The sequence below is a fragment of the Apostichopus japonicus genome, chromosome 23 (genome assembly GCF_037975245.1).
Source record: "Apostichopus japonicus isolate 1M-3 chromosome 23, ASM3797524v1, whole genome shotgun sequence".
NCBI lineage: Eukaryota > Metazoa > Echinodermata > Holothuroidea > Aspidochirotida > Stichopodidae > Apostichopus > Apostichopus japonicus.
Window position 1 is genome coordinate 1,517,782 of NC_092583.1, and position 17,601 is coordinate 1,535,382.

Genomic DNA, 17,601 nt, shown 5'->3' on the forward strand with positions numbered 1-17,601 from the left:
GGGAATTTAGATTGTTCTATATTTAAGGGCTCAATTTCGTCAAAATGATGATTACATATCAATTTGCGATGCATATAGTAATGATGTAGTGATCACATCATAATAATGGCTGGAAATGATTCATGCAGGGCAAAAAAGAAGTGTTTCGGTTCTTTTGATAATACAAAGTATTTCAGGTCGAAATAAGAAGACGCAAATTCTAGACACACAAAAATGAAGGTAAAATAATAGTAAAAAAATTAATAAAACAAGCCACACGTTGACTTCAGAGTACACTCTCGTCATATACGGAACTTTAAAACAATCAAATCGCATTTTGTAGGAGAGAATTCAGACCCGGCAACTCTCCCGGTTTTACCGGGAGACTCCCGGTCTTTAACCGAATCTCCCGGCCTCCCGGTTTCATATTCTATTCTCCCGGTTTTTTAATGTTTCATCACTTGCGACATTTCTGAAAATAACCAACAATTAGTTCTATTCTTAGTAATTCCCCACAGAAACGCTGAACAGGAAAGGCTATTCAGTGTAGTTCGCAAGAACAAGACAGACAGTCGGTCAAGTCTCAAGCTTGATGGGACTCTATCTAGAATACTAGGCATGAAGTCACAGTACCCAGAGTCCACTGTTTCTTGTTTCAAATGGAAGCCTACTAAAGAAACCCTGTAGAAAGCGAAGCGAGCTGCTGTAAACTACAACAAGAAACACTGATTAGATGATTCTCTCACTGTATTGCATAAGTAGACTATACTTATTTAGGAGTATTTATATCATTTCAGTTGAAAATTACCAAGCTCCCTACTTTCCCCTTATTCTCCCTATTTTTGGCCCTGAAAAATGTTATTCTCCCTATTTTGGGGTCAAACAGGTTGACAGGTCTGAGAATTTAATGCTGATAGTCGTAATCGATTAATCGCCAGTAGTCGCGATTACACTTTGGAAGTTCGATTAACCGCCTTCAAAACCTAAGCTGCGATTACTCGACTACAATTAAGCTAGCACTACACATAATCTGCTATTGGAAAATAGCCTAAGCTATCAAAAACAACACTAAAGCAGTTTGTCAGCAAATATCGCAATAAGTATACAGGTTCTCACAGTCACAGTGTGTTGTGTTAAAAATGGGCAAGCATCTGCTCCAGTTTGATTCATGCTTTTGCCTGTCAGTATAATACGCTTGTTATGAAGTGCAACATTCAGTCCTGGCAATGTTTAATCATTGCACATAATCGCAAGTTTAATCTTTTACGATTGCCAAAGTATTTGTCATTTCTTTAGACATGTTTACAATTACTTCATTACTGGCCTGGTTCATTTTTCTCGGACGTCTGCAGTGTGTCGATTGCGGTGGAGTTTCAATTCAATGTGCAAAATATGTCCCTGATATCGCGCTAGGCTAATGCCTACCCTAAAACATTGAACGTCCTTTTACAAAAGAAAAACTCGTGCGTACTAATCATCATACCGCTACAAGGTGTGAAAACCATTGTTTGCATGTTTGCTTTCATTGGTGCTTGTAGCTGAAGTAGCCTCGTAGATTCATTTCAAAACTTTTTGATTGACTATAATGGATGATTTTAAGAAACGTTGATTATTATGATTATTTCTTTTTGGAATGGGATTGAGAATGGTAGGGGTGAGGGTCTACACACCCACACCCCTTGGATCCGAGGGTGACATTATTTATGGATGTGTTCCTTTAAATATCTTTAATGACCTGAATTTTACCTGATACCTTTCACTAACATTGAATTCATCAATTATTGGATTTTTTTCTCTCGTGTAGGTTTAAAGTGGTTCCCGTACATGGCTATGCATGAAATAATCTGCTAGGTATACCCTACAAAATTAGAGATCGCTGTTATGAAACTATTCAAAATACTGTTGCTGTCAGAGCAAAAAGGAAACAGACAAAAAAAGACCCCGTTGGAAATAATGTGACGCCATTATGAATAACGTAAGCAAGTTACTTAGTTGGAAAGACTTTACAAGTATATATTGCGTATAAACACTAGAAACCAGGAACGTATTTTTATTGGTCAGGAAGAGTTACAAGAGGTGGACAGATTTGTATACTTGGGTGCGACAATGAAAAAAGATGGTGGCGGAATGGGAGACATTGCCCACAGAATTGGGAAAGCCAGGGGTGCATTAATACGTCTACAAAAGATTTGGGTCTCCAAAAGCATCTGTAGAAGAACACAAATAAGGCTATACAAAACACTGGTACTACCGGTCCTACTATATGGATGCGAGACCTGGAAAATGAATAAGGGGGATGAAAAGAAAAGCGATATTTTTCATAACAAATGCCTCAGGAGAGTGCTAGGGATAAGATGGCAAGAACGGGTCAGCACAAAGGAACTGCTAAAAGGAGCAAAAATGGGACCACTAAGCATCGAAATTAAGAAAAGAAGATGGAAATTCATTGGGCATATATTGCGACAAAACCCCAACAACGACAGCAACATCAGTATGACTTGGGCACCAGAGGGCAGGAGAAAGAGAGGGCAACCAAAAACAACATGGCGTAGGACAGTAGACAAAGAGAGAGAGAGAGAGAGGGCTGGTTGGCGACCCTGGAATGAGGCCAGAAACGCAGCTGCCGACCGAGATAAATGGAGACGCTCTGTTGAGGCCTTATTTGCCTCTAGGCAAGAAGAAGACAGATGATGATGATGATGATGATGATGATGATGATGATGATGATGATGATGATGATGATGATGATGATGATGATGATGATGATGATGATGATGATGATGATGATGATGATGATGATGATGATGATGATGATGATGATGATGATGATGATGATGATGATGATGATGATGATGATGATGATGATGATGATGATGATGATGATGAGGAGGAGGAGGAGGAGGAGGATGATGATGATGATGATGATATTGCGCAATCAATACAAATAGCAAAGGATCAACACATACACAGGACAAACACAAAAATACACACTGAACGCTTAACTACGTAGAGACTATAAAACCATACAAACTATTAAAACTGTATACAAACAAAAAGGGAACCCCCCCCCAAAAAAAAAACAACAACGATATAAAAAAAAATTAAAGAAAGAAGCAATAACTATAAAAGCCGTAATACGCCTAGTTGACACTAAAATAATATGATCTTTTAACAAGAATAACGTTGAAAAGGATTAGGTGAAATACCTTCATGTTATTACTTTCCCTGCCAGCGACATGAAAGTTCAATGATTACCGTAAAGAGGATTTTAGCCAACCATTGTTTTTAATTTCCCCATATAGGTATAGCAATGAACATCCTCTTTCACTTTTTACCACCGAGCTATTGGAGCTTTCGATGCAGGATGTATGTAATCTAAGGTCGAATCATTTCCTTACAAGTTGACGGAGAGCCTATATTGCTTTTTTCTTCTTCTGAGAATCACGCTTTTCATAAAAAAAATATAAAACAATGGAAATTCAAATTTTAAGTGAAACACAGTTCAGTTTTGTTCATAAAAAAAACAACAGTAATTGGCACTAGAGTGAGTGTATAGACCTTATTATACACTAACTAATTATGATAAATATATAGTATATGAAAAACAAAACCAATGTCAGTGGCATTAATTGCATGTATCTTTTAAATTAATGGGCATGCATTTACAGTTTAATGAATGTTCATATTTTGTACTTGCTGCAGAGTGTACCATATACAGGGTTAATATTTATTTGTTTAGATATTGTAACTTAAATTGGGTTATTGATGGTCCTCTATTTAGCGGTTTTTCCCAGGACCTGGGATGTGTCAAATTAGATTTTATCGTACAGAGGACTGGTGTAGCTATACAAGATTTGTCCAAACTCTCTTATCCCTGATTGCTTTTTCTCTGTATACACTGATATGGCCTTAGCAAATGTAAATCTCTATTCAGCAATGGAAGGTTTAAATTATTACAAACCTTCCAAACATCACAGCAAAAGGTGAAAGATCTATTGAACCATGTTTGCTGTATGGTACCCCATGAGAATTGAAGACAGCATTTCATCTCAGTCATGTTGGTTTTCATTGACAACCTTGATGAGTGACCTTTGCAGAGTTTGGTTGAATCTTTCATCAAGCCCATTGGTCTGTGGGTGGTAGCTAGAGGATTCTCTGTGGTCTACCCCTATCATGTCAAACAGGGACTTGTTCAGAGCATTAACAAATTCTCCTCTCTGGTCCGAGATGACAATTTTCATGCACCCAAATCTAAATAAATGGAAACATTTAAATAACTATTGTTAAAGTATTGATTACGAGTAATGTAATGAACTACTGGCATCTGCAGAATGGCTGCATGGTTTAATCAGGAAATCATTTCAGCACTGATTTAAAAAAAAAGTAAGTTAAAAGCACTGACCATATCCCACTAACATTTTATTGACATTAACTTAACAATCAACTTCTATAAATTCCTGTAACCATTTGGCCGCTTTCTGGATCACAGTTAAAACAGAGCAAATTGTAGGTCTACGTAACTAATTTCATATGTATGCTATGTAAAGTAGAAACAAAAGGAGATGGATATTTACCTGGCCATGGTTTCAAACAGAAAGTTTGCAACAGTTTTTGCTGTTTTGTTTCTTACAGCAACAGCCTCTGGCCATTTTGAAAAATAGTCACATAGGGCTTATATGATGTACTTATTTCCATTGATGGTCTCTGGAAGGGGTCCAATCATATCCACACCCATCTAAAAAAAGAAGTAAAATAGCATTCAGAACCATACACAATCTTATAATACGAACTGATGTTCAAGTGATTTTTATCTGAGTTTTGTAAAATGCTAAACATTCAATTGTTTTTTTTTAATTTTTTTATTGTAACTCACACTGGAAGACTCTGTTACCAAGTTTTTTCTTCATTACCAAACCTATTATATACTTACTGACTTGTCAAACCCAACTGTTATATCCAATGGGAAATCTCTGAAGTGAGATGCTAGTCACATGCAGTGATCCATCTAGCTGACAATCTAGCTGGTAATTGTCACTAGGGACTATCATAGGCCTGGTAACCATTTTCATCACCTTTGAATGTGGGGTGGGGGGGGGGGAACAGATGTATAAGTAACTGGATGAGTGATTGATAGTTAGTCAGAAAATTGCCTTGGAATCTGTCAGTGAGATGACAGGGTTACACCTAACTGATGTAGGAAGCATACATTGGTACAACCTATACTTTGGTATCTATATATTGTAAGCATTTAGAAATGTTACAAATTAATCTTTGAAGGGAATTTGCAGATTTTTTTTATATTAATGACAGAAATTCACACTGTAGAGTTATAGTATATGGAAGGAAAGACTTCTTGGTTATTAACCAAGTAGCAAATTTTACTTAAACAGATGTTGAAATAAGCATATGGGTTCATTGGGGATGAATTTTGGACAAAAGGCTCTGGCTTTGTTTGTACTTTAGTTATGAACTGCATATGAATTTACGTACCTAGGACATTTTCTCGGATACTTCTTTATGACAACAATTCAACTACTGAACTCTGTTATGTTCATGTGTCATTCTTGCTTCATATCACAATTCAGTTTTCTTTTCATTTTGAAATTCATATCAGATAATCCTATGTAAAGGTTTTCCTGTTGCTTTAATTATACGCAGCTAAAAAAAATACCAAAATGTGTTCTTAGCGGAATTTGTGTTTATGGCTGCAGTACATGAAAATTCCTGACAGTACTGCGAGTCATTAAGTCTACTGAATGTACCACCATCATGATCATCTTTAATATATGCTTAGTAAATTATAACTTTGAGAACAAATGAATAAGCTAGATCTTTCATTCTCTGGGCAATCTCCACACATACTCCTTATACTCTTGCACTGGCCAGCAAAGGGATGCAAACTTTAAGCATCGGTTGATAACTTGATATGCATATGGTGAATGACTTTGCAGTTACAATCATGCAAACAAATATTGCTTTTAGATGACAAAAAACAAAGTGATTTAGTGATAACTGTGCTGCTTGTGAACAGTATTTTCGACCCAGGCCTAGCATTTATAAGCTGAACGCATAAGGTGGTTCATATGTATTCCATTAACATGTAAGGCCTATGAGCTAGGATCTAAAAAACATGTTACACAACTTCCATTGCAGATTCCATCAAAATCAGTGCCTCCTGAAATGCCGATGAAAAAAATACCTAGGTGGTGAAATTGTCACCACTCGTGTCCTACAAGGACTCTTACAGAAATTGAAATGAACCTGATATTTAGATGATTAAGCCACCTTCTCGGATCCCTTTCTTTCAAATTAGGGTCTTATACCAAAATACTCCCTATCATTTGGTCAAATAAGTTCATGATAACATGTGGGATAAAACAAAAGCAAATTGTTGTGCATCTTTATTTGCTCTTTCTTCAATTGTTTCTCTCAACACCTGCAGCTATCCTCCTGAATAGAAATTTATTCACCCACCCTCAAATTTGTCAAAGAGATTACACTAGGCCTATATTAGTTTTTAGGTCCATTCTGGTCACCATTCTAGCAATACTACAGTATATCACCAAGCAGTGTCTACATGTGATAATACATTGCAAATTTAATATAAATGATATAAACTTGGTTTAACCATGGAGCTATAATCCCAGGTTTATAGCTCCATGGTTTAACCTGCACTAATTTAATTGCAACATTGTTTTGTGCATATATTAACAACCTTAATTACTGTGGAGAATGTTTAATGAATATTCATACCATAACCATGTACATGTTTGCATAATTAAAATATCACCAGCAAAAAGGACCATTAAACCGTACATTATTAGCCAACACAGCTAACCTCCTGACAATGAAGTGATGGGCAGGTGGCCAACTGATTACCTATAGCATATATTCGACCTGCTGCAGTGTCTGTGCACATCCCGGCACCAATATATTAAAAAAATATGGGAAAACCTCTAAAAAGAAAGAGATAATAAAGTAACACTCATTAATTTAATTGATCCTCCAAAATGGACAAGACAGGGACCCCCCCCCCACTCCCTTGCTACCTTGTGTTTTAACTAGTAAGGGGACTAATCCCAGGACATATCTTTCAGATAATCTGAAAAGTCCTATCCTGAAGATTTCTTTTTGTTTGTAACCTAGCAATTTCAAACACATAATCATTATTGAAATTAAAAGCTTGTATACTCATGGTAGCATGCATGGGTACACACTACACAGCTGATATGTAACTGACAGCCGATCAGCCGAAGTCTTACTCCTAGGTTACAGTAAGGCTAGCCTATAGTAGCCCAATACTATTCGTGTCTTGCCGACTAATTATGCATCACGATATTCTCTAACACTAATAAGGTTTAGACTTTTCAGTTCTACTCTTAGGTGATTACAAATAATAAAATATACCTATAATCTGCAAGGCCCAAATGGCCAATGCACTTATAGTTCAAGTTATATGCATATCTATGGAATCATTTTCTTCAGTGGAAATAATTCCTAAAAGTTTTATACAAATAAACAAATAAAACACTTACCGCCAAACCCTTCTTGTAAGCTCCAATTTTGTGGGCTTTGGCCAAGGGCCTATCTTCGTTGCCATGTGGGCCGACGTTAACTAGATCGGCATCTCCCGTCAGTCTAAAACTCTTCGATCTTCCCCTTATCGATCTTTCTAGATTTAACGTAGACTTTTCAGGGTACACTCCTGACGAAAGATATTTTCCAATGATACTGTAGGCCTACTCGTCATCGGTATCCAGCTCAGGAGAAGTCATCTTGTAATATCAGATCGGGCTAAGTAAGTTAACGGTCTCAACTCTTAATGCAATTACTGTGCGTGCAAATATGCAACTACTCACAGGCGCGTATCCAGGGGGGGGGCGGTGGGGGCGCGCGCCCCCCGGGTAAGGAAAAGAGGAGAGAAAAAAAGAGAAGAAAAACGGGAAAAGGAGGGGGAAAAAAAAAGAAAAGGAGGAGAGGAAGGAAGGGAAAAGAAAAAGAAAAAAGAGAGAAAAAGGAGAAAAGGAGGGAGTAGAAGATAGCCAAGACCTCGGGAAGAGAAAGAGGAACAGTCATAGTTAAAGCGCTGATCCCTATCATATACACAGGGTAGCCAGTGACAGATCAAGGATTACGAAGGGGGTGTGCGCCTCACCCTACCCCTTACACCGACAACTCCATTTTTGACGTTTCCATTTTTCCTCTCTCACTAATGTATCTATATAAATACTATATATGGTCTATCATAACGCGTGTGTGTGTATGGACGCCTTAAACAATTGTAAACTTGTGCTATATGGAACCGACTGTGGCTGGTCTTGAACTCGACCGAGTCGTCGGGGAACATGACGCATGTGGGGGGAAGGGGGCGACCGCCCCCCCCGAGCAAATTTTCTTTATGACATCGCTAGTAATTTCAAAATAGACAATGCTTAGATGCAACTTACAAGGCCTGGGAAGTGTCAATTCCAGCGATCTGGGAGGCATTTTCGGCCAAAATTTTTCTTTACGCTTCGCGCCAACATATGGTGGCGCTTCGCTTAGATAGTTTGCCTAAAGGCTTTGCCCCTCCCTTGGCAATTACTCGCTAAACGCCTGTTCGAATTTGTAAAGCAAAGAGCAGATATAACATATCAGTGAGAATTGAAATGCATGTTCCACGATGAACAGCCTCAAAAAGTGTCTATGTGTGTAGTCAAAGGCGTAGGAGCCCAATTGGATTTGGGGACTGTAATGACTTGCCCGAAAAAAAAGTAAAAATTTTTCGCGCGCAAAGCGCGCGTTCAACATATCGATGCCAATATCATATAAGCAAGCATCGGTCATTACATTGCATGGCATCGTGTACCGCACGGTCCGTCAAAGTTGCACAGTATACCGCCGGATGCTAATGTAAACAACCAAATGTCTTATGTAGATCAGGAGAAAAACCATACAGATCCATTTATGTCAAAACTCTCTTTTACAGTAGTAATGTCGGCCAAGCTTGGAACTTTATTTTAATTACCAAGGAGATCATTTTTAAGCTATTCATTGCTATTTATTTTTCTTTCAGTAGGTGCCAGAAAAAAAGGGAAAACATTTGGTTGCGGCGGGGGGGGGGGGGCTGCAGCCCCCGCCTCCTACGGGACCTACGCCTATGTGTGTAGTGTTCGGTTTCGATATACCTGATATATCGGAAATATCTGGTATTTATCATTTCCTTCAACGAAGTTTTATAATAGCCATTATAAGAGGTTGCAATATTTCTACACCAATAAATTAACTGTGTCTGAATTTTCCAAAATTTCCTCACCAACATTCTTCATCATACTTTCCTCTACTCGTGCAATTTTGACTTGTCTGTTAGGGGTTGAAGGAGGTTTTTCTATATTGGTTGTCCATAGATTGAATTTTGTGCAACATTATGGGTATGTTTTGAAGTGATTTTATTCACGAGAAATGTGAATTTTCAAATTCTCAACAAATAATGGGCTTAAAACCTTCAAAAGTGGGGCTTTCGGATATTGTGGGCCGTGACGTAGAATCACCCACAAAAGCAATGATCCATAGGACATGCAATGAGGTCGAACATGGTGTGTGACTGGTGACAATCTTCAAAAAGGTTATTGATGGAAAAAAACTTTTGGGAAATACTTGGTACTCGGGCAAAAGTGTACATCTGGTTGGTCATTTTCAAGCCCGAGAAGTGCCATTTCCGGTGATATGGGGGGTATCGAAACCAGAAATTTTCTTGTACGCTGCGCGCCAACCGATGGTGGCGCTCCGCTTAGATAGTAATTCGCGCCCCCCGGGTTAGAAAATCCTGGATACGCGCCTGACTAAGAAATTTTGGGCCTGCGATATGTAACGTTAACGACGTAGACGGCACATTCACTTCACTGAGTAAACAGCAGTATAAATTTTACAGTAGAATGCAAATACGCATGCGTGAAATAACAACTTTGTCACACCTAGAACGTAGAGCGGGAGATTTCCACATTTCCCGCGTACTGAATAAATATATTGACTCTGACCAGGAAGTTTTTCCATAACAACTCCCTGCTCTGACCCCGGATTTGACCTCCAAGCTCCGGATGGCGGGGAACTTTCTGTCTGCAGCCGCGTACCGGTTGAAATACATTTACCTTCAACCTACATGGTTGATCTTTCTCCAACGTTAAGAAATTCCGACCTTCCAAACAACTACCCTAATAGTAGTAACGATTGATAAGCAGCAGAGTCAGACAGACATGACTAATTAGTTCAGAAGATACATTTAACATTATGCAGCCTTATGACACTGACAGTCGACGATCGAAATATAGCGGACAGCGTCCCTTTGGAGTGTAGTCTCCATGATAATAATAACATTTTGCCGCCTCTTCCCACAACAGTCGACACTCGAAGTATTAGTTCTGCTTTAACCGAGTTTTGCGGGTGCATGCTGACCGATATATGACATTGTCATCCTGGTCTTCGCTAGTAAATTACCTCCTTTTAAGTAATAACGGAACGTAGATAGGGCCAGAAATGTTTGTCACTCAACAGAACCACGTTAAAGCTCTTTAAAGAGGACCCGGACACTTTCCACGGTGGCGTAGAAAGCAAGGGAAAGTGTCCCTGAGACACTATTCACGCAAATGAGACACTATATCCTAGTAATATGTGTCCTACGGACGCCCGGACACTCATTACTGCCACAGCGGCACACTGGCCTGCATAGGGCCCCACAATAGTCTACAGGAGGGGGGGGGGGACAACTTTCCCTGTGGAATCTGTGCCACCACCACCCACATCTTTGTTTCAATTCGTTCCCATTAACCACATCAAAGGTGTCCTGCACGAGAGTGCCCAGTCAGTGTAATTCTTGCAATGAACAATTGCCCATGCTATTAGCGGCAAGTACTTCCTCTTTTGAAAACACCGTGTGTAATACAGGGAACAACCCTTATGGTGTAATCAACGTCTGTTTTACCAGACTGAATGAGTAGAGCCCGTCAGATGTTGGTTAGTTTCAAGTTAATTCAGCACTATAAGGTCTTTTATTTCGCTGATTTAATACTCTCTGGAGGAAAGTTTTCGAAGCTGTTGAAACAGAAGAAGAAGGAATATATTATCCGTCCAGGATATCTTTTAGTACGAGTAGTAAGTACGATACTTTTTTATATTTATTATTATTTAAACACTTGCTATGTGATGGTTATTATCAGAAAGAACCGCAGAGTCACGCTTTGATTGTTGTTCTGCATAACAAGGGCTGACCAATCTAGTTTCATTTCGGTCCTGTATACTAACACTGGTACGAAATAAAACTCTTTCTCCTTATTATTACATTAACAACTTTTCACTTAAATCATGATACGCGTGTGAAAAAAAAGGCAAGCTAACACGTGACAGCTTACTGTGAAATGTTGTCCGTATAAGGTGTCAATATCTGTGTTCAGAAGATTTATTGTGCGGACAAGGCCAAACAATTCAGATCTGTAGAAGTGGGGTGGGGTTGGTGGGGTGGGCATCGGGTGTGGGTGGTAATCTCTATTTTAACTTCATCCGTATAGATTTTTAGCATGCTAACATCGCCAGAATTTTTCAGAGGTATATTTTACATGTCCTTCCCGAATACACCTACATGTGTAAAAGTAATAATAATAATAATAAAAAAACAAAAACAAAAAACATACTATTTCTGTGATTGAAAATTCTTTTGAGGGTGAAAGTCAAATCCTCGTGAGAGTCACTGACCATTATGGCTCTGGTATATGCTTTGCGTGTAATATATGTTTGACCCAATCTAATTCCCTACTTGAATAATACTTGATCGAAATAAGAGATCCAAATTGTTGGATCCATTCTGCTATCGTCAATTTGGCGAGTCACTAAACCTTTCACGCAACATTGCCTCTCATCTCTTTACTCCAGGCGCGTAGCCAAGGGGGGGGGGGCGAAGGGGGCAGCCGGCCCCCCCCTTGAGCATATATATATATATTTTTTTTAAATGATTTTATGATATCGCTAGTAATTTCAAAAGAGAAAATGCTAAGATTCAACTTACAAGGCCTGGGAAGTGCCATTTCCAGCGATCTGGGAGGCATTTTCAGCCAAAATTTTCTTGTACGCTTCGCGCCAACCATGGTGGCGCTACGCTTAGATAGTTTGCCATGCCAAATCAATAGTTTCGCCCCTCCCTTGGCAAATTCCTGGCTACGCGCCTGCTTTACTCAGTAATTCATTGTCTATGTACATATTGTGAGACATTTTTTATTGGACACTTTTCTCTTGTATATACATGTTTGATTTTATATCAAATTGGTATGGCGGTATATTTTTAGAATAGGTCAGGATCGATGGCCAGACACTGGTTTTCTTATTGGTTTGCTCTTTCGTTTCTTGTCTGGTCAGCGGTCATTTGCTTCTTTTGTTGTGTGTTTGACTTGTATTCTTAATGTATTTTATGACTTTTATATTTGTAAAGCGCCCTGAGACTTCTGTTATGGGCGCTTAATAAGAACTGTTTATTATTATTATTATTATGAGTTGAATATTGAAACGTTGTAACTTTAAAGTACATGCCTAACAATCATTTTTGCCTGATGCGACGTTTGTGGACTTAAAACGTACAATGTTCTATTTTGTCTGTATGGTAACTTAACCGCACGTATCCTTTCGCGAAAATATGTAGCACTTTGCATGCATGACTTGCAAAATTCAAATGCAAAATGCAGCCTTGTTTGGTTGTAGGTGAGATACACGCTGATATCCGTGTCGTACAAGGGCGGCGGAACCGGGGGGGGCACAGGGGGCACGTGCCCCCCACTTTTCCTCAGGTTAAAAATGTGCCCTTTTTTCTACATAAAAAGTGAGGTGTCTCAAGTTAGCAAGAGGCCAGGGAACCAGAATGAACACTCGGGAAGGCCGTTTCCGGCCATCTGAGGGGTTTGTAAAACCAAAAATTTTCTTGCACGATCCGCGCCAACCAATGGTGGCGCTCCGCTCAGATAGTCGTGCATACAACCTTGCAAATCCAGGCTACGCCGCTGACTTTTTAATTAATTTCTGTGGGTCAAACTCAAAGCTATTGCGAATGGAAAAAAAATTGTTAGATATTAACAAGAACTAAACTCTAATTTGGAAGATTCCTACATTAGCAACTAGCATGATTTCACCTCATTTTGTCTCAAAAGAAAACTTGTTCCTTGTTTCCCAATTTGCACATTGGATATTGCAGTGCTAGTATGCATATTTTCCTTGCGGGTGGGGGGGGGGCGTTGATGGAGTGATGTGTATACGCAAAAATGATAATAAAATAAGAGTTATAAAGGGTACTAAATATAAGGCTGCATCTGTCCAATCAAATTTCTGCAAAGTGCCCTTTGATGTCGGTGCCCCCCCCCCCCCAGATTAAAAGTGCTTCCGCCGCCCTTGTTGTCGTACAAATAACACCGAACCCGAAGGATATATTTTAAATGACAAATGGTATGAACAAAAGTCGTACACATTACAACCTACGCGTTGAAACGTACACGTTACAACGTACACGTTTACAACGTACACGTTACAACGTTTGTCTTCTTATTCTTTAACAAAATGTCATCAGTTCCTTCATTCTTTTTCCCCGTTTCAACCATTATCTGTCCTAGAACAAGAAAAGGGTATAGACGGGCCGAATAGAAACCATGGCCGACGTAGCTAAACTGCTGAAAGAACTATTACCAACTTTGAATGAAGTATTCGAGAAGGAAATATTGATATCGGGGGTCATTCAGACAAACCTACCTGCTGATAACTTTGGGTTCTGGTTGACCCAAGGGGTGCCATTCGGTCTCATATTTATACATCTTCTGATGGCTGTGTTAGGTAATTACGGTTGGTCGTTGTTGTTGTTGTTTTTGTTTGTTTGTTTCTTTTGTTTACTGCTAGTCCCGCAATGATTTCAGTTAGGTCTTTCGTCTCAAATTATAATAGCCTACAAACCAAAACCAAACTTGGAAGAGGATCTTATCGGCTGCTTGATCCATGTATCGTTTTACGGTATAGTTAAGATATAAATTGTATACATATATATTGACAAAAGTGTTTTCTGCGTGGGATCGCGGGTAGTTGGGTGATTGTAGGGTGTTAGGGGAGGGGCGAGGTTATGTTCATGGGTCGTGGATAGGGGTGCGTTTAAGGCGGGGTTTTAATGGGCCTTCTTAGAATAAATTGAGATAATTCCGATTGATTTAGTGTTAATTCTGGATTCTTTGTTCTCTCGTAATATCTTGACTAGGTGAAAGAGATGTCGGCAGATGTTTTGTACCAAAGGTCGAAGGTCAACCGCTCACTCAATCACAAATACAATACATAACCGAGATGTGCTTGGATCAGGCTACACATTATGAGTGTTTTGACGAAAGCAACGGAGAATTTAAAGATGTGTGCCGCGCCTCTCCATGTGACAACATGACCGAAACTTTGCACATAAATAACACGTATCCAAATTCAGATAAAACGAATGTCTTTGAAACTCTTTTCTTTTATCGTTACTACGTTTGGTTTCTTGTCGCTTTCACTTTTCTACGTGCTCTGCCTCAAATCGTATGGAAACTATCCTATACCGCTGATGTAAGGAAGGCCATCCAGGACATAGCGGTTATTGCTGAATTTCAACACGCCATGTGCGGTGTGATGTCGCTCGTGAGTGGGGATAGCACCGGCGAAATGGTGGCCAGTACTTCGTCGTCCAGCATCAATACGAATTACAAATATCCAAAATGGATGAAATCTATGAACAGAATCGTCCTTGAAGAAGTCAGCAAACGAGCTTCAAAAGTGATCCTCTTCCGTGCTTACGTCATGCGTAAACTTGCCGATATAATTTTAGATTTGGTAATCATCGGTACCTTTATTTGGTTTCAGTATGATCGTACACCGTTTGACCAAATAGTATTCGTTTGTGATTTACACGGTGATCGCGACAACATCTTCCTATGTGATTCTATACACAGACGGTTTGTACCGTGTACCGTGTCGTTCGGTTTCGAGTTCATGATAACTGCTTTTCTCGTATTTTTTATCATGGTAGGTGACTGCCTCCTACAACTTTTCGTGACTTTGGCATTTACGAGGGTGGGCCATCGGATAATACGCAAATTGACTTGCGGCTATTGGTTTGGGAAAGCAGTTCTTTATTGGGATCCGTTCATCTCTCAAGAACTTGAACTTAATCAAAACAAGCAATGGATGCATTTTGACCAATCTTTTATGCACTCACCGAACGATCTCTATCTTGTCGGTTTAATGTACAAGCAGAGTAGCGTAATGCATGGCCACTTTCTGAAAATGATGGCCGAGAAAATGCTCGAACAGCTTCGACCAGCGTTTGATTATCTTAGACAAACGGCTGAGCACAATTCTAATCCATCCGTGTTCAGATCTAGGTCCCGAATTTCGACAAATCTCAGAGATGATGATAACGACAGATCTGAAGATGACACAACCCGTGATCCACCGGAACAATCCTCTCAAACTGAACAAACAGGGTTTGATTTTGAAGGAAGCTCACAATTTTCTCAGTACAGCGTACCGTATTCTCATCTTTAATTTAAGGTTGACCCTGGTTAAATTAATTCTGCTATTTGGTCCTCTAGCTAATTCTGCTGTGTTAACGACTTCTCTTCAACAAAACTCGGTTTAATATTGCCAGATATATATATATATATATATATATATATATATATATAAATATTACTTACTTACTTTTACTTACTTTTACTTACTTTTACTTACTTTTACTTACTTTTACTTACTTTTACTTACTTTTACTTACTTTTACTTACTTTTACTTACTTTTACTTACTTTTACTTACTTTTACTTACTTTTACTTACTTTTACTTACTTTTACTTACTTTTACTTACTTTTACTTACTTTTACTTACTTTTACTTACTTTTACTTACTTACTTACTGACTTACTGACTTACTTACTTACTGACTTACTGACTTACTGACTGACTGACTGACTGACTGACTGACTGACTGACTGACTGACTGACTGACTTACTGACTGACTGACTGACTGACTTACTGACTTACTGACTTACTGACTCACTTACTCACTTACTCACTTACTCACTTACTGACTTACTGACTCACTGACTCACTGACTCACTGACTCACTGACTCACTGTCTCACTGACTCACTGACTCACTGACTCACTGACTCACTGACTCACTGACTGACTCACTGACTGACTCACTGACTGACTCACTGACTGACTCACTGACTCACTGACTCACTGACTCACTGACTCACTGACTCACTGACTCACTGACTCACTGACTCACTCACTCACTCACTCACTCACTCACTCACTCACTCACTCACTCACTCACTCACTGACTCACTGACTCACTGACTCACTGACTGACTCACTGACTGACTCACTGACTGACTCACTGACTGACTGACTGACTCACTGACTCACTGACTCACTGACTCACTGACTCACTGACTCACTGACTCACTGACTCACTGACTCACTCACTCACTCACTCACTCACTCACTTACTTACTTGCCTATATCTGTCTGTATCATGTCAGTTCGTAGGTTTATTGTCGTGCCATATCGTTAAATATCAAGTTCAGCCGCATATGCTCTGTCTTATGCTTTTTCTTCATCGCTCACTACCAAGTGTGAGGGGAACGATATTAACCATAAGCACTTTACTTGTCTCTACCGTTACATTGCTTTATATGTACGGCAATATCCTGGCCCAACTACTTTCAGGGCATATATATATATATAAATATATATATATATATAGTTGATATCGCGCAAATAAGCTGTTTGTATACAGCTTGGCTCGCCGTATTGATAGTTATTTACGACTGATTAATATAAGGATCTACAACATTTTGCTCATTCCCATCCTCGTATAAGCGATGCATCGTAGTGTGGGTGATACTTGTGAAGTTATTCTACTGGCCTAGCCTTCTCGTCTTCTCTGTCCACCACAAGCACTTCTTCAAGATCTAGTCTTTGACAGATAACCCAAGATACTAATGTAGTAGACTGTAATCAAAGATTCTTTTCCTTTTTATCATGCAAATTAAAAACAAAGTGGCTCTTGTTACAACTAGTCGTAAGAATAATTCCCGACTACGCATGCGCGGTTGCTATTTTCATGACCAGGAGTACTATTTTTACGACGAGGAGAAACAATAATTTCCGGTTAGGGTTAGGGTAAGGGTTAGGATTGAGGTTTAGGGTTATGTTTAGGGTTAGGGTTACCCCTAATACATGCGCAGTTGCTTTATTTACTTTACTGCGCTTGAATTTGCCTTTGTCGTAAGAATAGTTTATAAATAATTGTTACGACTCGTTGTAAGAATAGCCACGGCCAATTAAAAAATCAAAATAAGTTTACACCGGCATGCGTACAGCTGGTCATTATGATTAAACAATTATGTGTTTCTTTGCTGTGCTTCCTATTCTCTATATTTCATATAAAAGCAGGGAGTCATTATGAATAAGGCCCTTCATTTCTATATAGGGTCTTGCGTTATGCAGACCTTTTTGTTGCCTCCATTTTATTTGATGGCCGGACCAAGCCTTGCCTCTTACCTTAACAAAATAAAGAAGTCTGTGAAGAAAAACTGCA

The 17,601-nt window shown here is 39.2% G+C and overlaps 1 protein-coding gene and 1 long non-coding RNA gene across 2 annotated transcripts; one reads left to right on the forward strand and one right to left on the reverse strand.

Annotated features, from left to right (window-relative positions):
- Positions 1-3,946: 3,946 nt before the first annotated feature.
- On the reverse strand, positions 3,947-7,367 carry LOC139964819 (uncharacterized). The gene is made up of 3 exons (XR_011792101.1): positions 6,859-7,367; positions 4,554-4,714; positions 3,947-4,230 (listed from the first exon to the last, which is right to left on the reverse strand). It is a non-coding gene; the product is annotated as an uncharacterized lncRNA (long non-coding RNA).
- Positions 7,368-10,134: 2,767 nt separating this feature from the next.
- Positions 10,135-17,601, forward strand: LOC139964809 (uncharacterized). Its single transcript, XM_071966802.1, has 3 exons — positions 10,135-11,106; positions 13,599-13,815; positions 14,228-17,601. Exons 2-3 carry the CDS (start codon positions 13,635-13,637, stop codon positions 15,538-15,540), a joined length of 1,494 nt encoding a protein of 497 aa, XP_071822903.1. The 5' UTR covers positions 10,135-11,106; positions 13,599-13,634; the 3' UTR covers positions 15,541-17,601.